Source organism: Hevea brasiliensis, chromosome 5 (genome assembly GCF_030052815.1).
Source record: "Hevea brasiliensis isolate MT/VB/25A 57/8 chromosome 5, ASM3005281v1, whole genome shotgun sequence".
Classification (NCBI taxonomy): domain Eukaryota; kingdom Viridiplantae; phylum Streptophyta; class Magnoliopsida; order Malpighiales; family Euphorbiaceae; genus Hevea; species Hevea brasiliensis.
This window is the reverse complement of record NC_079497.1, coordinates 11,943,505-11,959,317: the sequence shown is the minus strand read 5'-3', so window position 1 is coordinate 11,959,317 and position 15,813 is coordinate 11,943,505. Positions and strand designations below refer to the sequence as shown.

Below are 15,813 nucleotides of genomic sequence, written 5' to 3'. Positions count from 1 at the left end.
GACCCTTAATTAAATTTTAGAGCGAGCTGTATCTTAAAGAAAAATACATCTTAATACACCTTAGGGTGCAAGGTTTAGTAATTTAAAATTTTTCAATATCTAGAGTTTCATGCATTATATAAACCAATTAAACTATTGAAAAACACATAATTTGATCATAACAAATTATATTTCAATTGCTAACATGCCTAATTGCCATTAGAAAGCAAAAATCCTAAATTTAACAAGTTAGGGTTTGGGAAAAAATTAACTCGTAGATGCAGAATCAAATTCAACAACCAATCAGAGGAGTGTAGACCACAAAGTGTTGACCCTCTAACTTGTCCACAGAAGCAAATTGATCAAAACTCTCTTGAAGACTCAAAACTTCTCTTTGTGCTTCCTTATGGTTCGGCCAAACTTGAAAACAACTAAGGATTTTGTTTCTTCTAGGTTTAACTCAATAGAAGTAGCGAGAAACTCTTTCTCAAGCTTTAATTCAAGAGTATTAATATTTAATCTTCTTGAATCAAGTAAAAAAAAGAAGAAAGGAATTCTTGACTATGGAGAGAAGAATATGATATATTTTCTTTCCTTTTTCTTCTCATATTTATCCATCCAATTTCTTTAATTAAAATTAATTTGACAAGCGTCAACATTTGATTCAATAATCAAATGAGTTTTTAAGATATGATTAGTCTACTTGTCAAGCCTAATTTTAATAAAGAAATTAAATTTGAATTAATTTATGTTCATAAAATTAATTAATCTATTTTCTCTCCATTTTTTAACAAGTCAAAATAGTCAAAATTTGATCAAGTCAAACTTGTCAAATTTTGACCAAGTCAAATTTCTAAATTAATCAAATTAATTTCCTTCCTTATACTTGATTAATCAAGTTTATATTTAAACATTTTAAATATTAACTTGAATACTTTCAAAAATAAATTTAGTTTCAAGTCATGCTAGAAACTTTACAATCTAATTACAAACTAAATATATTAATTCAATTATTAATTAAACCATTTAATCAATTAATCCAATTAATTTTGCTTTGATTATATTACTCTAATGTATATGACTTACTAGATTCATTATTAATTGATAATGAGAATAATATTAACTCTTTAATACTATTGAAACTATTTCAAACTCAAAATGAAATTCTCTTTTTAATTGAGTTTTCATAAATCATAGTTGACATCTAGCATAATGTACCATGACTACCTAATTAGTTATAAATTATTCCCTAATTCATGAACCTTGATCGTACATGCCATGCACTAAAATTTCTCTGTTACAAAATCTCGATTTTAGCTAAAGTCATGGTTTATGTCAAACTCTTATACTTAGAGTCATATATCCTCATTTTAATTCTAATTCTTAATTAGTGAGACTTTCCTTTTCTGATCAAGTCTATCTGTCCTGACAAAAAACTTAAATCATCACGAATAATTTAAATGGACATAAGATTTTATCCCTATTTACTTAGGGTAACGAATCTCGTCTTGACTAATACCTACCTCCATATATAACTAGTCAGAGCCAACACATGTCCATATACTTATACATAGTATAAACATGAAAGAATTATCAAACTCAAGCCACCTATATATAAGATAACTGTATTATCTCAGGTCAAGATATTATATGCACTAATATGATCAATATGACTTTGTACTGGCAAGAGTAAGCTCTATGTACAAGTCATATGTATATCACTGGTTCGGCCTACTTATCTCATAAGCACCCGCTATGTTTATTATATAGAATGAGACTCACAATTCCATTCCATTAATATCTCATACTAATATATGGAAACAAACAAATGTGACAATCATTTTGGATAAATCATGTACAATGAAATATCATAAATTGTGAATTAAAATTTATAATACTTATACTAGAATGTTCCGTCACTCATATTCTTAACAACTTAAGAATGAAACATCTAACAAGATGTTAAAGGACATTTTCAATTAAATTTAAACCATTTAAAAATAAGAGAAAAATATATATATGCCACTAATGAGAATAAATATTTACAAGATATAATACATGATATGCTCTAAGGTACACTATTAATAATATCAAGCATCATTCATTAAAAAAAAAAAAGTAAACTAAGAAATTGTGGTTGATATTTTATAATATTTAGAGGATTATTTTGCTTGAGCTATATTAAGTTGAATTGCTTGATCTAAATACAAATAAGATTATGATTGATATTGATATTGATCAAATAATGAAAGGAAAAAGGCGGTGAGGTGAGTTCACATATGGCAGTAGCTAGCAGTTAGAGGAGTACTGAAGCAAGGAATCTAGCAAAGAGGCCATAAGAGATTGAAGAGGACGGGACTCTTCTCTTCAAAATCCGACGTTTCCTTCGTTGTCATTAATGTGTGAATTTGGAAAATACTGATTTTTTCAATTTCAAGATAGAAGAAGTAGATGCTTGTGGATACCACGCGTTATGCTTTCTCCACCGGATATTTAACCCTTCCCCTTTCTTCTTGATTTGAATGTGATCGTGTTCAACACTAGCTGCCAACTGCGTCAAAATTACATATACGCTGAGTCTTGTGGACAACACACGTCTCCCTGGCAATTTGGATTTCTTGTTTTTTTATCATTTTTTTTTTAATTTTAAATATACAGTTTTTCGTGCTCAAGTTGAGTGTAATATTTAGATAAAATTTTTTTAACAATGCTAACTCTAAATTTAAACTCTTAATCTCATACGTAAAATTTATTTGAATATCAACTTTATATCACTGTCAACCAATTGTTGGTAATTTTTTAATTAATTTAGGCTCCATAAATGATTTGTTCTTATGCCTGGAAAATCCACAGTCGCCTAATAATGGCAACGGAATTTCATATAAAAATATTTATTTTTATATTCTAATTTTAATTTATGTACATATCAAAAATATTATTTCAAAATATTAAAAAATTAAAATTAAAATAGGGACACAAATCCCTATTCTGGCCCCTTCCATTACCTAAATACTATTTTTAGACCATAGCTTAATACGATTTGAATTATGTTTAAGATTTTATATTTAAATTCTAATAAATATTCACTGATATGCTCTTCAATTTAATGCAAGTTCTGTATAATTAATTTTTTCAATATTATTTATATTTATAAATTAAAATTCACAATATCTTAATTCAATAAATAATGGTCAAAGGTAACAACTAGGATTGCTTGGTTGGTGTTATTTCGTTTTGAAAACCATTCTCATTACATTGCATGATTAGCTTTAATTCTTTAAGTAGTAGCACCTTAATGCTAACATAAACTACTTCTGGTTCTGGATTGCCTCTTTTTCTTCAAAAGTGAAAACCATGAAAACTGTTTCCATTATCTTCTCCACTTGATGATGATTCGTTTCTGCTACTTCTTTTTCAGCTGACAGTCTCTTTCTCATTCCAACTCCAAAATCTAAAATCTCTCTTAGCATCAAAAAAAAGATAACTTTGGTGTATGGCGACAACCCAATCCCATCACTCCGCCCGAAAGCGATTTCCAGGCCTCAATTATCCACTTCCCCTTTTAAACCCTCATCACATTTTCCTCTTTCATTCATTCCCTCACCGATGGCCACCGATGCCTCCCCGAAATATCGGGCTGCCGACTTCCACCACCCCGATATTCCAGATATCTCCGTCTCCCATGATGGCCTTCGTTTCTGGCAATACATGATTGCCGGTTCCATCGCTGGCTCCGTCGAACACATGGCCATGTTTCCCGTTGATACTCTCAAGACTCGCATGCAAGCTTTTGGCGGGTCTTGCCCGCCCCAGTTCATTGGAGTCCGCCAGTCTCTTGGCTCTATCTTGAAACTCGAGGGCCCAGCTGGACTCTATCGCGGTATCGGCGCCATGGGACTCGGAGCTGGACCTGCTCACGCCGTTTACTTCTCCGTGTACGAGCTCTGCAAGCAGTTCTTTTCCCGTGGGAACCCGAATAATTCAATGGCGCACGCCGTCTCCGGCGTTTTCGCGACGGTGGCGAGCGATGCGGTGTTCACGCCGATGGACATGGTGAAGCAGAGGCTGCAGCTGAATAGCAGTCCGTACAAGGGAGTTGGGGATTGCGTCAAGAGAGTATTGATGGAGGAGGGAGCAGGGGCGTTCTACGCGTCGTATAGGACTACGGTAATTATGAATGCGCCGTTTACGGCCGTTTACTTTACGACTTATGAAGCGGCGAAGAGGGCGTTGATGGAGGTGTCCCCGGAGAGTGCTAGTGACGAGCGGCTGGTGGTTCATGCCACAGCTGGTGCAGCTGCTGGGGCCTTGGCTGCTGCTGTTACTACCCCGCTTGATGTGGTGAAAACGCAGTTACAGTGCCAGGTAACGTTAAATTTCAGCAGAGCTGTTGGATACAAGTAAAAGCTCTCATTATGTTAATAACTGATTGGTGATGGGTTTGTTTTGGTGAGACAGGGAGTTTGTGGGTGTTATAGATTTTCCAGTAGCTCAATTGGGAATGTGATTAAAACCATAGTTAAGAAGGATGGTTACCATGGGCTTATGAGGGGATGGATCCCCAGGATGCTCTTCCATGCTCCTGCTGCTGCCATTAGCTGGTCCACCTATGAAGCCTGCAAAAACTTCTTTCAACAACTGCATGGCAACTGAGGATTTTGCCTATTTATTGCACCTGATTCTACGACTGGTTGAAATTGCATCCCATTTGTTAGTGTCATCCGCTCCAATCTTACCATAAATTCATTTTAAAACGCATTGGTAAGGTTATGAAAAAAAAGGGAGGAATAAAAAAAATATATATATTTTCATGTACATCACGAAGACTCGTGTCCAATAATAATACTGAAGAGAAGTTAGCTCTTCTTTTTACCTGGTTAATTTGCTGTTACCCTTTTCCGATTTCATGACTTATTTTTTTTTATTATATCTTATTGGAAGAAAATTGTACGCAAAATAATTATAGTTTCCGGTTCTATGGAATAATTTTTAACCGGTTATGACGTTGGACGATAAGAGGATAAGGATTCAATCCAATATTTTATCCTCACATCTTGAAAAACTCAAAAGAATGCTTTGTATGAAAGTAACTCATGCAAGCCGAATATCACTTGGTTTGGTCTCAAATAGCTTGTACCATCCAAATATGTCTAACAAAACGTAAAATAATTCGCATGTTGGTACTCAGTTTATATGGGTGATCTAATATCAATACAATGGAATTCATTAACTTTATCACACCTACGGTAAACACAAGAAATTCAGTTTAAATGACTGTACTCATCCAATGAGAAGGGCAAGCAAAAGGATTCAGTAGCAATGGCAAAGTCGTTATTCACAAAATCATCATGCCTAGGAAGCATTTTCACCACTTTAGAACTTGTCTACACTCACTCCATCTCTAAGGACCTCATATGCATCTCTATTCCTGGTTTTCTTCATCCCAGCTGTGAAATGGAGCTTCGATCCATCAGAAGTGATACAAGTCACTTTAACCCAAACCATCACCTTAGTCTTAATCCCTGAAACATCAGCTAGTTTTCCTTTCTCCAAGTACCCAGTTACAGTGGTGGAAAAACGCAAGACAGATGAATCCTTGTAGCCCACTTCACAGATCGAGGGAATAAAGACGGTAAGTTTTCCCGTCTCCTCATTAAACTCATAGTTGGTAGCATCTCGAGGGAAGATTCCTACAGCCAAGTCATAGTCCTTGAGCAGTTCCGGCAATGGCTTTTGCATTTTTCCTGTGCACAAAATGTTATTCCATTAAATTAATGCTAAAGCTAACACTCAATGATTTTGTGTCATTCCATTGAATTAATGCTAAAGCTACCACAAAATGTTATCCCATTAAATTGCTAACTCCATGGATAGGGCTGTAGACAAGAATAACATCTTATTCCAAGAAACTCCAGTGCCAACCAGTGCCACTCCACTCAACTAGGTCACTTGACATTTCCCAAACCAAGGATGGATTAAAGCCACATGGCAGCTCAACTTAATCAGCATTCAGTCAGCAAATAGTTCTTTCCGCAATGTCAAAACCAACTATGCTTAGCCTAGTTAACTGCCATCCTGCCTTAGGGTCAGGGAGGTTGGCAACTCAAATACCCACACCTCTTTAATAAGCAAATACTCGATTTCACATATGAATTATGCTTGCAATATTGCTTCACCCATTGAAATTTGAAAGTTGTAATTAGGAATTGTCTATTAGCTATAACTTGGCTTCTAAATTCAAATTGTATATTTACTTCTTACTATAAATCAAAGAAGAAAAAAAAAAGGACATCAAATGTTCTTTCTACAAACACCATGAGTTTTCAACTTGGGTTGACCAAAAAAAAAAAAGAAGAAGAAGAAGAAGAAGAAGAGGGAAAGCAAATGACCATAGCACATAACAAGATGAATAAATTGCAGAATTACAAAAAAAAAAAGCCATCTTAAGTACAATATTTACCAAGTAAACTTGAACCTATACAAGTTCCCAAATGGATGAACTTTCCCAAAAAAAACCCAAAGGTAATCCTGTTCAAATCAGTAGGTGTAGGCCCCATAAGCTTCAATGAGCTTGATTTTGATAATAGCAAAACTTAATGAAATATATTTTAACTTTTTATGCAAAGTATTTGAAGTGATTTTATAGGTCATGATGTGCAAAGACATTGATGGAATGACTATTCTATTGAAATGGCTAATCTAAAAGGAGATTATCATCCTCTATAACACAAAATAAATCAAAGTCCATAAAGAAATATAATAGAAATTAAATTCTTAAATCTATTGTACAATATTGGAGAGATTATGCTATTTAAGATCTAAAATCAAATTTATTTTTAAATTAAAGTATTTAGAAAGTGTTTTTACATCATTCATTAAGGTTTTTGAATGATCAAAATAATTTTTACACTTTTCCTTCAAAAACTCAAATTTTCAAAATTCAAGTTAGACCATAGCTAAATTAGTTAACTAGTTCTGTTGACTAAATTTTCTATCTTATGAAACTAATTAACCTGACTCCGCCTAAGTAGTTTACGCTTAGCCGGTCCCAAGCCCGGATTAAAGAGGAGGGTTGTAGTAGGTGACAACCAGCGTAAAAATTTCATCACACCTTATGATATGGATTCAAATGATATAAACGTTGGGGCGTCCTCTACTAAAGACGCGCTACATCGGAGCCCGGGTGTAGTGAGAAATATGCAAGGGTGTAGGGCGTTCTCCAAAAGCGACACGCCATGCCAGCGCCCGGGTGTGGTGTTAAGTGAGCAAGGGTTCCCACATCATGGACGGGTATGGGTAAAGAAGTTAGTTCATAGGACAGATAGTAGAACAGATAGTCGAACAGAACACAAGATAGACATAGAAAACAATAGAATATATCATAGAAGGAGACCAATTAGGAAGGAGCAGGATAGGAGGAGGATCAGGATTGGTACTTGGAATGTTGGATCACTTACAGGAAAATTACTGGTGCTTGTAGATACCTTGGAAAGGAGAAGGGTGAATATTGCTTGCATTCAGGAGACTAAATGAGTAGGAGAGAAAAGTAAGGAAATGGGTAATTCAGGGTACAAACTATGGTTTACCGGAAAGGAGAAAAACAAGAATGGAGTCGGCATAATCATAGACAGGACATTGAAAGACGCAGTAATAGCTGTGAAAAGAGTAGAAGATAGAATTATATTAGTAAAGCTAGTACTAGAAGGAGAAACAATAAATATAGTTAGTGCTTATGCCCCACAAATAGGACTAGACAGTGAGAGTAAACAAAAGTTTTGGGAAGATATGGGTGATTTAATGCAAAGCATTCCGAATGAAGAGAATGTTTTCATTGGTGGAGATTTGAATGGATATGTAGGAAGTGATAGACAAGGTTATGAGAATGTTCATGGAGGTTTTGGTTTTGGAAGTCAAAATGAGGAGGAAAAAAGCATCATGGATTTTGCTATGGCATACAACCTAATACTAACAAATACCTACTTTATAAAAAGAGTCACATTTAGTGACTTTCAAAAGTGGGCAACATAGAAGCCAAATCGACTTCCTCTTAACCAGGAGGACAAATAGAGCTCTATGCAAAGATTGCAAGGTCATTCCAGGAGACGGTTTAACAAGTCAACATCGGTTTGTGGTCTTGGATGTCAAGTTTAAGAACAATTCAAGTAAGGTCAGAAGAAATAGTATAGCTTGAGCAAAGTGGTGGGAGTTCAAAGGAATAAAGCAAGTGAAGTTCAAAAATGAGCTTCTCGAGTCTGAAGTATGGAAGCTGGGTATGGAGGCCAATGATATGTGGATACAGATGGCATCAAAGATTAGAGAAGTAGCTAGAAAAGTACTTGGAGAGTCTAAAGGATATGGACCACCCTTAAAAGAGAGATGGTGGTGGAATGAGGAAGTACAAAAGGCAGTGAAGAGAAAAAGAGAATGGTATAAGAAATTACCTAAATGCGATAATAATGAGGCATATGAACAGTACAAGATAGCAAAGAAAGAGGCAAAAAATGCAGCTAGTCAAGCAAGAGTACAGGCCTTTGAAAAGTTATATGAGAAACTTGGAACTAAAGAATGGGAGAAAGATATTTATAGATTAGCAAGGAGAAGAGAACGGAAATGTCAAGATCTTAATCAAGTTAGGTGCATTAAGGATAAAGAAGGAAAAGTGTTGGTGAAAGATGAGGACATTAAAGAAAGATGGAGAAATTATTTTAATGATATCTTTAATAATAGTCAAAATGGTAATAGCGTGAATATAAACTATAGAACAATAGAAAAGAATTTGAATTATACTAGAATGATTAGATCTTTAGAAGTAAAGGAAGCACTTAAGAGAATGAAAGTGGGTAAAGCCTGTGGACCCGATGAAATACCAATTGAAGTGTGGAAGTGTTTGGGAGATATGGGAGTGACATGGTTAACTAAATTATTTAATAAGATTCTAAACTCAAAGAAAATACCTGATGAATGGAGGAGGAGTATTTTAGTACCTATTTTTAAAAATAAGAAAGACATACAGAGTTGCTCAAACTATAAGGGAATTAAACTCATGAGTCATACTATGAAGTTGTGGGAGAGAGTTGTGGAGCATCGACTACGTCATGATACTTCTATCTCTCCCAATCAATTTGGTTTCATGCCCGGTCGTTCAACTATTGAAGCGATCTTTCTCATTAGAAGCTTGATGAAAAAATATAGAGATGTAAAGAAAGATCTACACATGGTTTTTATTGATTTGGAGAAGGCTTATAATAGTGTTCCAAGAGATGTCTTATGGAATGTGTTAAAATAAAAGAGGGTATCTATTAAGTACATACAAGTGTTGAAAGATATGTATGAAGGAGCAACTACTATTGTGTGCACAGTGGGAGGGGACACGAGATTTTTCGATCTCAATTGGATTACACCAAGAATTAGCCATAAGCCCTTACCTTTTTAAATTAGTTTTAGATGAATTGACGAAACATATACAAGAGAGTATTCTTTGGTGCATGATGTTTGCGGATGATATTATTCTGATAGATGAGACACGAGAAGGAGTCAATAGAAAGCTAGAGCTTTGGAGAAGTACTCTAGAGTCAAAGGGTTTTAAGTTAAGTAGAACGAAGACAGAATACATGCATTGCAAGTTCAGTGAAGGCCAAACTGGTGATAGGGAAGGAGTTAGTTTGAATGGAGTGGTACTGTCCCAAAGTAATAACTTTAAATATCTAGGCTCAGTCCTTCAAGTAGATGGGGGATGTGAGGAGAATGTTAGTCATAGGATTAAAGCCGGATGGTTGAAGTGGAGACGTGCCACGGGAGTTTTATGTGATCGTAAGATTCCCAATAAGTTGAAAGAAAAAATTTTACCGTACAGCCATACGACCGGCTATGTTATATGTTAGTGAGTGTTGAGCACTGAAAGAATCGTATGCGTCCAAGATAAGAGTTGCAAAGATGAGAATGTTAAGGTGAATGAGTGGCCATACTAGACTAGATAAAGTTCATAATGTGAGTATTAGAGAAAAGGTAGGAGTAGTGCCAATTGAAGATAAGTTGAGAGAAGGGAGATTGAGGTGGTTTAATCATGTGAAGCGTAAACATACGGAGGCTCCAGTTAGACAAGTAGTGCACATTAGGTTAGAGAATAGAAAGAAAAAAAGAGGTATACCTAAATTGACTTGGAGGAGAGTAGTACAACATAAACTAGAAGCATTATACATTTCTGAGGATTTAACCCAAAATCGTTTAGAGTGGAGAAAGCGAATCCATATAGCCGACCCTAAATTTTTTGGATAAAGGCTTAGTTGAGTTGAGTTGAGTATGAAACTAATTAACCTGCAAAAATTTTAGTTAACTATTTTTATGTTCTGACCTGGCACGACTTTCAATAAACTAACGGCTAGTTTTTTAAAATTTAAAGAGTCGTTAGACACACTCTAAAGCAGACATTTTTTACCATGAAAAACACCTATAAAAGGCCTCACTTATTATAATTTTACCTAATGAAAGTGCTCTTATCTATTGAGAATTTATTGTGCTAATTTTACAAAACTTTCATTCAATACTCTTGAGTTTGAGTGATAGATCTTCTCTCTCAATCTTTTAGAATTTATTCCTATATTTAAGAGTTATTGAGAGTAATTTAATCTACAACAAAACCTATTTAAGGTTGTGTAAGTGTGAGGGCACACTTGTGAAAGGTTTTCAAGTACCCAGTGAAGCTTGTGGGTCATTTGCGAGAAGTAAAGACATTGTAAAGATTTCAAGCACCTAGGAAGATTGCTGAGATTGTAGAGGATTTGAATCTTACTTGTTGGAAAATACCAAATAGTGGAGTGACTCTCAAAGTGAGACTTTGGGAATAGTGGATGTAAGCTAAGAAAGTTGAATCACTATAAATATTGTGTTTAATGATTTTCTTCCCTTAACTCTTTAAATTTCAGCACTTTATTACTTTGTTATATCTTGAATGTGTTATTTGCTTCATTAAGTTAATATTGAACTTAAACAATCAGACCTGTATATTTTGAACTATATGTGAAAAGAAATACTTGATATTAAGTTATTATACTGTGATTGAGCTACTATTTGTACATAACTAGTTTGATCACTTAGATTACACTTTGAAAATAGAGTTATACACATACTTAAAAGTGTCTAGCCACAATTTTTCACTAAACCTTGGGCAATGACTGAAAATTTGCCTAAAGTGTCCAATTCATCCTCCTTTTGGTTATTTTCTTTGGGACAACAATAGGATACTAGGGTACAACACACTACTATAGTTGACATCAAAGTTATTAAAAACACTTGGGAGAATCAAAGCATCAAGCTTCAGAATTGTACATGGCAATAGGATGCAAAGGGGGAAAATGTAGTTTAGCACTGGAACATAACATAATAGACAAAAGTAGAAAAATGCAATGTCAGGAGAGGAAAAAAAGAGCAAGTGCAAGAAGAAGAAAGAAAAACAAAAAAAATTAATCAACCTTTTATTTTGTTGACTAACCATTTGGTTCCTCCTCCAATACTGCTTGACAATGACTGTTTAACACGGAAAAAATGTCATCATGAAAATTGCATTAATAACTGATGCAACAAAAACAGAGCACACAAGGATGAGCAAATACACAAAAGGCAACATGTTTATGTGCGTGAGCAACTAACATTATCCAGAATAAAAGGTGGATTTACCAAATGTCTTAAACTTCAAAATGAAAAGATAACATACTCCATTTGATTTTTCATAACATTGTAAATAATTCCAAAACACGCAAGATCAACTTAACAAATCATATCATTTTCCAACGACTGATCATAATTTCTAGTCAAATTCCAGTCTTTCAATTTCTCAATACAGAAATACGATCCCACTATTAATCATCAAAAAATTATAGTGGAGGAAAGTTAAGTAGGTTAGGACAGTGAACTAGGTCAAGAGTGGTTCCCACTATTTGTTTATGTCTAAATTTATATTTGTATATTGGCTTACGTGTAAATTTATATTTCTGCTCAGCTATTTTACACATTAAAAAGTCTCACACTAATAATTTTTTCAACACTAATTTGAAGTATTCAGAGAAATTATTTATCACCAATCTCCAACATTACCACAACTCCAACTATTTTAGGTATTATCATATTCCTAAGCACCAATTAGCAACTAGGAGTGGTTCTGTTTATTAAAAAAAAAAAAAAAATGAATGGTTCCATGAAATCAAAACAGTTTCAATTTGCATTAGAAGCTCATTTAGACTAGTTTAATAGAAAATAAACCCATTTCACTATGTTTCCAAACAAACCCCAATTTGTCCATGCCAGTAAGATATATTAGAATCTATTCAGCAGAGCCATAAATTATAAATTTTTCAAAATTATGGTAACTCCCATACTAAATATAGCAATTATCAATGGATGACGAAAAATCTTAGCATTTACGTTGGTGAAAAAGAAAAATCCCTAATATAATAAACAATTATGCACAGAAAAGGAAACGAAGGAGATTATGAGTAGATCAAAGTGATAAACCAAATGAACAAGTTGATAATAGAGAAAAGGATTCAAATAGGAGAGAAGGGAAAGGAAACGTACGTTAACATCATCGCCGACGGAATTGAGCTCCTTGTTGGCCCTCTGGCCCAACCAATAAGATCCAACCTTGTTCAGTATCTGATCCATGTGCGTGTGCGCGCGCGCTTGCGGAGCTCTCTCTCAAACCCTCGATTGAATTACAGGTTTAAAGCTATAATTTCTCTCCTTTCATTTTTTTATTTTCTCCAAGCAAAGAATTTACTCAACGTCTCCCCCTCTGTCTCTCTAGGGAAATTTCTCTTTCCGAAGAGGGGGACGGGTCCTCGCTCTGCTCTCCCGCATCCATTCAGTAGGAGAAATTATATTTTAAATCATTTTAGTAAAAATATTTAGAATAAGTTCTGATTCATCCTTAAAATTTTAGCCCAGCTCCATTAAGCCTTTATTTTTTCCAATTGGGTCCTTAAATGTTAATTTTAATTCCATTACGCCCTTAAATTAAAACTTTTCATTAATTAAACCTATATGAGTTTAACATGTAACTAGCATTTAATTTTCATAATATTTTGTAATTATTTTATTTTCTTGACAAGACAATAGCGAAATTAGAGTAGGCACTCTTTAATATAGTTGAGGATAAATTACATAATTAGCACTTTAATTTAGGAGTGTATAATAATGAGGTACCTAAATATCAATTTATGACATAAAATCTCTGATCTTTAATTTAAGTAAAAATAAATTTTTTTTATTTTTAATTTAAGTAATATAAAACTTCTTTAACCTTTAGTAACGAATTTTTAGGTTCTTTTTACCGACATGATACTTATAAATTAAAAAATATATATATATATATATTTTTTTTTTTCTCTATTAACTCAACACTTATCAAGCAAAAAAAAATAAATCAATTTTTCTCTCTGTCTATAATTCTTACGATCTAATTTGAACAAATCAATCCTTCAACAACCTATAACTTTTTTAACTAAAATTATTAATCCATGAAAAAAAAAATTATGTTGATATATATATATATATATATATATATATATATATATATATATATATGTCAACGTAAATAATCTAGAAAAAGCATATGTTAGACTTTCACTTTTGTCTTTACTAAGAAGAAAGAAGCACATTTCACTTTCACCCAACCACTCTCTAATGCCATTCACATTTCAAGCCATTCTGTTTACAGCTATTGTAATGATAATGACATTACACATTTCATTGGATGATCCTATAGAAAATGGTTAAATTGAAATCCTCAACTATCCCAATGACCAATCCTAGATTATCATAGATTACCCGACTTTTAATTTCTATTATTCATATTAATTAAATTATAATTTAATCTATTTATTTAAAAAAATTAATATTTAATTCTTGTATTTAAAAAAAATTACTTAGTCCATTTATTTTAATGAAACTAATTAGTTGGTCTATATATTTTATAAAATATAATATTTTGAAAAGTATAATATTTTAAAAAATATATTCTTAGATGCAAATAGAAATTTTACTATATAGATACTAAATTTGAATTTATATATATATATATATATATATATATATATATATATATATATATTTCAAATTTCCAATTTCTTATATATCATTTTTATATTTTATCTACTAGAAAATAATTTTCCTTATTTACAAATTTAGGAAAACTGATTAATTTTTTTATATAGATAGTTTGTACTATTTTTACCATTAGATGAAAATAAAGAAAAAATGAGGGAGAAAATGATATAGATGCAGAAGAGAAAAAACATGAAGAAAGAAAAATAAAAAAGGACAAACTAATTAGTTTACTAAAATATAAGGACTAAATAGTAATTTGATAAATATTAACTAATTTGTTAAATTGATAGAGGAACTAAATAGTTTAATAAAAATAAATATAGAGACTAAATAATAATTTATCCAAAATCAAATAACAAATAATTTTTCACTTTTTCCAAAAGTTATTATTTTGTATTTTTGTGCCAATGGCCATATTTCAAAAGGATATATGAATTCAATCTTTTAATTCAAATTTCTTATACGAAAGTCATCATTTTTGTGACACCCCTTACCCGTGTACAGTATACCGGAGTAAGTAATGCCACACGGTGTACCGGCACACTCTAATATACCTTAATTAATTTATATCATGCTTTTGAATATAATTTATGAAATATAATTTATTTAAGCCATTTATCAAAAGTATTATTTATTTAAGGTTCCGAAAATTTTAAGGAAAATCCGGCGGAGTACCGGCTAAAAATGGAGAAAACAGTTCTTCGGAACCTGTTAAAACACTTCCAAATAATTTTCCAAACAATCTCAACTTCAATTCATCAACAAAGTCTCAATATCAAGATCTCAACAACATTTCTCAATCATCCATCACATGTGATAATCAAGTATAAATCACAAATAGATATTTACTTTTCCATTCACAAATACAATTTTCATAATTTACATGAACATCAATATACATTACACAAGTTTAATTACATATGAGAAAATCAAAATTTATTACAGAATGCCAAAATGACACCTAGTGTCCTACCAATGCACTGCAGAAGTTGAGGTGACACGGACATCGTGCGTAATCGCAGGATGGACTCACCCATCTGCGGTCTCACTGGGCTCACGATCGTATCTCGGAACCTACGCGTGGCAAAAGCAACGCGCTAAGCAATAATGCTTAGTGGTGCAATAATAAAATAAAAGAAATAGCAGGAAATAAATATGTAACAAATGTATATGTTTTATTTGTTGGGTATTTGTATATCATTTACCTTGTCCACTTTTATTCATTTGGTTGCCCAATTAACCTACACTAGACGACTGGACTGGATAAACGGGTAAACTGGCACTGGGTATCAAATACCTTGGGCCGTCACACCATTGGTCACATATGCATCTCCAGTGCAGTAATGAGCTAACAAGTCAGAATACATCAGGCACAAGGCCAAATCTCAATACAAGGTCAGAATGGCTAAAAGCCATGAAATCACAGAATGGCATATTGCCATGTGCAGTACTGCTAACTGAACCTTATTGGCATGCCAAACTATCCAAACCAATCTTGTTAGGTATACTAGGGCATTTGATACTTTAAAATTCTTCAATATTTGAATTTCAAGTTTTGGTGTCACTATTCACCTCTTTGGTCAACAAAAATATTGACTTTTAGGTAGAAATTAGGTACGTTGGTTTTGGCATTTCCAACATACCACATTTTGCGTTTAAAACTTGTTGGAATTGGTCACCATTACCATTTCTAATTTAAAACCAAGAGGGCAGAAATTTCAGTTTTTGAAGCCT

At 33.1% G+C, this 15,813-nt stretch overlaps 2 protein-coding genes across 2 annotated transcripts; one reads left to right on the top strand and one right to left on the bottom strand.

Moving 5' to 3' along the window:
• The first annotated feature begins 3,181 nt into the window (after positions 1-3,181).
• LOC110652269 (uncharacterized) lies at positions 3,182-4,860 on the top strand. Its single transcript, XM_021807832.2, has 2 exons — positions 3,182-4,344; positions 4,438-4,860. Exons 1-2 carry the CDS (start codon positions 3,586-3,588, stop codon positions 4,630-4,632), a joined length of 954 nt encoding a protein of 317 aa, XP_021663524.2. The 5' UTR covers positions 3,182-3,585; the 3' UTR covers positions 4,633-4,860.
• Positions 4,861-5,073: 213 nt separating this feature from the next.
• Positions 5,074-12,852, bottom strand: LOC110652270 (uncharacterized protein At5g01610). Its single transcript, XM_021807833.2, has 3 exons — positions 12,550-12,852; positions 11,448-11,502; positions 5,074-5,723 (listed from the first exon to the last, which is right to left on the bottom strand). Exons 1-3 carry the CDS (start codon positions 12,634-12,636, stop codon positions 5,353-5,355), a joined length of 513 nt encoding a protein of 170 aa, XP_021663525.2. The 5' UTR covers positions 12,637-12,852; the 3' UTR covers positions 5,074-5,352.
• Positions 12,853-15,813: the final 2,961 nt, after the last annotated feature.